We start from the raw sequence: 7,313 nt of genomic DNA, 5'->3' as shown, positions 1-7,313 counted from the left end.
GCAGGGGGTTGGACTAGATGACCCTCGTCGTCCCTTCCCCCTCCACAACTCTAGGAATCTATGAAGACAAGAGGGCAGGCCGCTTGTTCTGAAGAGCTTGCAGTCCCAAATACAGTAACAGTGTCAGAAAGCATTTTGGAGTGTAATACTTTTCTTTTTTTCTTTCTTTTTTGGGGGTTTGCTAAATATTGTGCATTATTATTCCATTCAAAGCCAACAAACAAACTCTGCTTCTCGCTGAAGTTGTTGCCCCTTCGTCTGCCTCCTTTTATCCTTATCTTTTTCCTTTTTTTGGAGCCTGATACTGTCATTCCTGCGTGACACGGCCACTCTTTAAAAAAGAAAAGAAAAGTTGGCATGAACGGGGTGGGTGGATAAAAAACAAAACCCTTCTTGCAGCTGCAATATTAAATGTGGGATCTGATCCTGAAAAGGTAGAAGACTGCTGGCTGGCTCAGCCTATTTCTATCTCCTCTCCATCCCCCCTTTGGCCCAACTGCAAACCAAGGCGATTGTGCTGTCGTGTCTTTTTATTTTATTTTATTTCGCTGCAATAGACCCTCGAGCAGTCCTTGAAGCCAAGTCCTCCCACCTCTATCATTTCGGGACGGTCTTTCTCCGCTCTGGGGCGCGCGCGCAGGCGCACTCCCACCGACCTCCTCCCCCTCGCCCGGCGTCCAATGGCGAGCCGGGTGTGGCGGAAGAGGCGGCGGAAGTGAGTGGCGAGACGGACACCCGGCGCCGGGGCGTGGGTGCGTGCGTCTTTCTGCGCCTGCGCGACCGGCAGCCATGTCGACCGTGTCCCCCCGCGACTCTCCGGGTCTCCCGTCCCCCGCGGCGGCGGCGGCGGCCGAGCAGAAGCCTCCGCCCTCCCTCAAGCCCTGCTGCGCCTGCCCGGAGACCAAGCGGGCGCGCGACGCCTGGTGGGTAACGGGGGCCTTCCGTGTGGCCCTTGGAGGACTCAGGCGGGGTCCCGGCCTCGGGGGCGGCGGGGGACCGGGCAGCGCAGGGCGGATCATCGGGAGCTCGCCTCCTCGGAGCAGAAGGAAGCGGAGCCCCTGCGGGAACCGGCAGCCTCCCGGCCGCTTCCTCCTTTCCTCTTGGGGGGACTCGCCATGGGCGTTGGCGGCCTGGTGTGAGAATCGTCGAGTTGGAAGGGGGGACCCAGAGGGGGGGGGGCAGAGCTTTCCATGTCGGCGAGACACTTTGCGAGACACGCGTCTTTTCACGACACGGTAACTCGGGTTTACAAGGGCCTTCTCGGTGGTGGCGCCCGCCCTCTGGAACGCCCTCCCAGCAGATGTCAAAGCAATAAACAACTATTTTACTTTTAAAAGTCGTCTGAAGGCAGCCCTCTTTAGGGAAGTTTTTAATGTTGGATGCTGTACTGTTTTTAATATTCAGTTGGAAGCCGCCCAGAGTGGCTGGGGAAACCCAGCTAGATGGACGGGGTATAAATAATAAATTATTATTATTATTACAAGGGACACGGGTGGTGCTGTGGGTTAAACCACAAAGCCTAGGACTTGCCGATCAGAAGGTCAGCAGTTCGAATCCCCGCGACGGGGTGAGCTCCCGTTGCTCAGTCCCTGCTCCTGCCCACCTAGCAGTTCAAAAGCATGTCAAAGTGCAAGTAAATAATTACCGCTCCGTCGGGAAGGTAAACGGCGTTTCCGTGCACTGCTCTAGTTCGCCAGAAGCGGCTTAGTCCTGCTGGCCACATGACCTGGAAGCTGTACGCCGGCTCCCTCGGCCTATAGAGCAAGATGAGCGCCAACTCTAGAGTCGGCCACGACTGGACCTAATGGTCAGGGGTCCCTTTACCTTTTAGTGTTGCCACAGGGACACGTGTGGCGCTGTGGTCTAAACCACTGAGTCTAGGGCTTGCCGATCAGAAGGTCGGCGGTTTGAATCCCTGCGATGGGGTGAGCTCCCGTTGCTCGGTCCCTTCTGCCAACCTAGCAGTTCGAAAGCACATCAAAGTGCAAGTAGATAAATAGGTATCGCTCTGGCGGGAAGGCAAACGGCATTTCCATGCGCTTCTCTGGTTCGCCAAAAGCGGCTTAGTCCTGCTGGCCACATGACCCGGAAGCTGTACGCCGGCTCCCTCGGCCAATAAAGTGAGATGAGCGCCACAACCCCAGAGTCGGCCACAACTGGACCTAATGGTCAGGGGTCCCTTTACCTTTACCTTTACCTTTAAGGGACCCAGAGGGTACAGAGCTTTCCAAACTTTTCATGTCAGCAAGACACTTTTCTAGACACGCATCTTTTCACAACACAGTAATTCGGTTTTACTAGCAAACTGAGGTCAAACTTGTCATTGAAATTCTACTCGATATTAATCCAGAACAGATTCCAATGTACAGTCATACCTCAGGTATATTTATTGCTTTGAGTTGAGTGCATTCGAGTTGCACTCCTCAGCAACCCGGAAGGAACAGAGTGCGTGACTTCCGGGTTTCGCCACATGCGCAGATGCTCAAAATGACGTCATGCGCAGAAGGGGCGAAAAGCGACACGTGCATGCGCAGATGTGCCGTCATTAGTTACGTTTACCTCTAGATGCGAACGGGACTCTGGAATGGATCCCATTCTTATCTAGAGGTACCACTGTATCGTTAGCAGAGTAAAAACTTAAAACACGTTGCAGGATTCTCCAAAAATAGGCCAGAGGCAATTAATATTTCATCCAGCAGAGCTTTACTGCTCCTGAAGGCAAATGAGCATAATGTTTCACAAATCCAATACATTCAGGATTGGCACTGTTCATAAGAGATCCAGTTGCAGCAGACGTCACTTAAACTTACAAATAACTTGTAACGAGTCTAAACCTTAACACTTAAGCATACTGTGCACGGAACACCACACCAGAAGGAAAACAGATAGAGAAAGTGAAACCCGGGCTCCTTCTGGCCGTACTTTTATAGTCCGCATGGCCTTGACAGAAGAGAGAACAGAACCACTTTAAGCCACTTTAAGTACTCAGCAGAAGGAATAATCCAGTCACGAACCTTCTGCTTGTTTCTTTCACACAGAGAACCCTCTTGAATTAAGTAGAATAGGAAAGATCTCTACACATCAGATCAATACTTTCTGCACTAAGAAATGCAGACTGACAAAACTAACCTCTTTCCAGCCCTGGGTTGAGTGTGAGGGGTGTTCACTTGACACACGCTGCAGTTGACGCACTAATGTGTCGCGACACACAGGTTAGAAAGCTCTGATCTACTCCAACCCCCTGCAATGCAGGAATATGTAGCTGCCCCATACAGGGATTTCCCATCCCTTATATTTCCATGCTTCTGAGTAGCTAGTGATAGTGCTTCACTGGGAAAACACCTCTGGGAAAAGGGTTAGGGAGCCTCTTTGAGCCCTGTTCTCTTCTCTTCGCATCAAAATATCAGCCACTGCATTTTGTAAAACAGAAAAGACTGTTTACCTGATTCTTTTTAACCAACAACATGCAGCTTTCCTGTAGCCTTACCAGAAAGGTGATCTGAATGGGACGCAAATTGCAACCATTCATTCCTTTGGAGGAAGAAAGTGTAATCTGCAAACGCAGGTGGAGTACAGTTGGGCATTTGTACCAAAGAGTGCCGTCAATTCCAGGCTAGTCTTCCTCAGCGCTCATCAAGTCAACTCCCTAATTTGTGAAATTGCTTAATTGGGAAATTTTGTCTTGCAGCATCATCGAAAAAGGAGAAGAACACTGTGGTGCTCTTATTGAGGCCCACAAGGAGTGCATGAGAGCCTTGGGTTTTAAGATATGAACAAGATGGAGCACACATCTGAATGTTTGGAAGGTAAATGGATGTCCTCTTGCAATGGTGCCATTTTTCAGGGGAAATGCATGCTGGTAGCTGTCAAGGTGAGGGACGCGGGTGGCGCTGTGGGTTAAACCACAGAGCCTAGGGCTTGCCGATCAGAAGGTTGGCGGTTCGAATCGCCACGACGGGGTGAGCTCCCGGGGTGAGCTCTGGGGTTGTGGCGCTCATCTCGCTTTATTGGCCGAGGGAGCCGGCGTACAGCTTCCGGGTCATGTGACCAGCAGGACTAAGCCGCTTCTGGTGAACCAGAGCAGCGCACGGAAACACCATTTACCTTCCCGCCGGAGTGGAACCTATTTATCTACTTGCACTTTGAGGTGCTTTCGAACTGCTAGGTGGGCAGGAGCAGGGACCGAGCAACGGGAGCTCACCCCGTCGCGGGAATTCGAACAGCTGACCTTCTGATCAGCAAGTCCTAGGCTCTGTGGTTTAACCCACAGCGCCACCTGCGTCCCACTTGAGTGTGGTATATGAATGTAATAATAAAACAAACAAGGGGTCATTACCATGATAATACCTTTTAACATAGTAAACACGCCCCTGCAGATTTAGGCTTGTAAAGAATTTAAAACAGGAAGTTTGGAGTAAATAAACTTCCTTTTATAGTGTATTGTTTGAACATCAAAACATGATGAGAGCCTTTCATAAGTACTCTGAATATACTTTACCAAACACCTTAAAAATCGTTGGGCAAAAATGTCAATGTGTCTACTTTGTATGCCTGACAAAAGCAAGCATTGGGTGACTGATGCTTTTAGATTTGTAACAAGCCAGGAGGTAGATTTTGTTAAATGTAAGAGAAATTTAGCACTGGAACAAGTTGCAGACTCTCCTTTCTTGGACAGGCTTCTGCTAGGGATTCTTTGGGTACAAACATTCCGTCGAAAGTTTGAAGTATATGGTCCATTGTGTTAACCTTCCAAGTCCAGTAAGTCTTCAAAGTCACTGTGGTTAAGTAAAACCGCCAGTTCTGTGGTGGCAGATAGTGGTGATGATGGTAGACGTAAAATAACTACAAATAAGGCATAAATTAATCCTTGGTATGTTTTACTTGCAGTCATTGCTTTCATTAACTTCCCAACATAAGTTTTAGAGGAACATCATTGCTAATAGATGAGATATATAGCTAAAACTGCTTCTTATTGGACCTTTTCTCCCTTTTCCCTCTAGGTGATTTGCTGTTGAAATATTAGTTTGGGGACTTTACTCTTCATGGCTGCTTGAACACGGGTGTTTATTTATCAGAAGATGAATTTATTGGGGAAAAATACGATGGATTCTAAAATCAGAGGAGTGTGTTGAGTTACAGTCTTCTTCCACTGCTGGATCCTGCCTAAGTGATAATATGAGAGATTCTCCTGAATAAATGTTTTAACATTCTCATTTGAGCACAACAAAACTGGCTCCTGTATGATGCAGTTGTATCTGGGAAACTATGTCACCACCCTCCCATGTATGCACTGGAATTAAATATGCTCAATCAATAAAAATTCAGAGATGCTGTTGGATTGGACAAGTATGTGTGCACGTACTCAAGTTTCCATTGCAATCTGCCAAGCTCCTTTTTCAGCAGAGGTCAAAATCAAATTGTAGATTTGCTGTGTGTAGGCTGCATGGCTACCCAGCTGGGTAGATGGACATAATAATACTTTGTGTGTGAAAAATATAATTCATGGGTTCCAGCATTGCATAACTTACCTCTCTGGAGAAGGGGCTGCTGTAGTAAATCCATAGCGAAGCTGCACAAATGTCAACTGCGTAGTTGGGTGGTGAAGCTGGCTTGGTTGGTTGGTTTGTTTTCTTTTATTTGTTAGATTTGTATTTAATCTTTCTGTCAGGGCTTTCAGGGTAAGATGCAAAGCTTTCCAAGTGACCTTATATTGAAGTGCAGGACAGGTCCTGGCCTGTGTCAAGTTTGTGGATGGAATTATTTTGTCAATAAATAAATAAAATGAAAGCTGCTTCTGACACCTTCAGACTCTGATGCATGTAAAACAGAAAAAGACACTTGAAGACATTCCAGTTCTTGTAAATTTCAGGGAATTCTAGTCTGCTCAATATTACTTAAACAGAATTAGCTCAATGTAACCCTTGTTTTTCTCCTTACCTGAGAGCAGCTGCCTGATGGAGTTCCGTTTTCTGTGGAATCGCATCCACTGGCAGTGTGGCTTTAGCAAAATGTGCTCCTACAAGTTGAGGCGCCAGATTTTTATTGGTCTCTCCCCCCCTCCCCTTTGCAGTGTCCTTGTCATGTCCTATTATAGCTAGAGGGTCCCTCAGGAACAGCTTTTGGGGTGGTGCCTGGGCGTTAAAAATCAGTAGGGGGGGTTCACTAAAAATCTGGTACCCAACTTGCAAGAGGAAAACTTAATTTTTGCTCAGACAAAAGCCACCATGGATACAACCAGTGTTGTTTTTTTACTAAAAAATGTTTAGGGGTACTCTCATTTTCACTCAAGAAAATCACCATTTTATAGTTCAAATTGGGAACAATAAATACAGTAAATGGAAAAAAGTACAAAGATTCACAAAATGTTTAGGGGTATGCGTACCCTTGTGTCCCCCCAGGGAAAAAGCACTGGATACAACTGTTGACTTCTGCATTCTGATACATTTTCTGTATTCTCCACTAGTATTTTTCCTTGAAGTCTGATAATAGATTAGAATTTCTAACTCTCACACAAAGGCCTTATGTATGGAAATCCTAAATTCTGAAATTAGAATAAATTATAAAGGTAAAGGTACCCCTGCCCATACGGGCCAGTCTTGACAGACTCTAGGGTTGTGCGCCCATCTCACTTAAGAGGCCGGGGGCCAGCGCTGTCCGGAGACACTTCCCGGTCATGTGGCCAGCGTGACGAAGCTGCTCTGGCGAGCCAGAGCTGCACACGGAAATGCCGTTTACCTTCCCGCTAGTAAGCGGTCCCTATTTATCTACTTGCACTCGGAGGTGTTTTCGAAACTGCTAGATTGGCAGGCGCTGGGACCGAGCAACGGGAGCGCACCCCGCCGCGGGGATTCGAACTGCCGACCTTTTGATCGGCAAGCCCTAGGCGCTGAGGCTTTTACCCACAGCGCCACCCGCGTCCCTCTAGAATAAATTATTAGGACAATCTTATATTTATTTTGGTGCTGGATGAGACTCTTGAGAGTCCCATGGACTGCAAGAAGATCCAACCTCTCCATTCTGAAGGAAATCAGCCCTGAGTGCTCACTGGAAGGTCAGATCCTGAAGCTGAGGCTCCAAGACTTTGGCCACCTCCTGAGAAGAGACGACTCCCTGGAAAAGATCCTGATGTTGGGAAAGATGGAGGGCGCAAGGAGAAGGGGACAGCAGAGGACAAGATGGTTGGACAGTGTTCTTGAAGCTACTAACATGAGCTTGACCAAACTGCGGGAGGCAGTGGAAGACAGGAGGGCCTGGCGTGCTCTGGTCCAGGGGGTCACGAAGAGGCGGACACGACTAAACGACTAAACAAGAAT

General features: G+C 48.0%; 1 protein-coding gene across 1 annotated transcript; it reads left to right on the top strand.

Annotated features, from left to right (window-relative positions):
* The first annotated feature begins 760 nt into the window (after window positions 1-760).
* COX17 (cytochrome c oxidase copper chaperone COX17) lies at window positions 761-5,798 on the top strand. Its single transcript, XM_028712733.2, has 3 exons — window positions 761-923; window positions 3,689-3,806; window positions 5,001-5,798. The coding sequence occupies exons 1-2, from the start codon at window positions 790-792 to the stop codon at window positions 3,771-3,773; spliced, it is 219 nt and encodes a 72-aa protein (XP_028568566.2). The 5' UTR covers window positions 761-789; the 3' UTR covers window positions 3,774-3,806; window positions 5,001-5,798.
* The last annotated feature ends 1,515 nt before the right edge of the window (window positions 5,799-7,313 follow it).

Source organism: Podarcis muralis, chromosome 17, assembly GCF_964188315.1.
Source record: "Podarcis muralis chromosome 17, rPodMur119.hap1.1, whole genome shotgun sequence".
Taxonomy (NCBI): Eukaryota; Metazoa; Chordata; class Lepidosauria; order Squamata; family Lacertidae; genus Podarcis; species Podarcis muralis.
The sequence above is the reverse complement of the archived record's forward strand: the minus strand, read 5'-3'. Positions and strand labels throughout refer to the sequence as shown.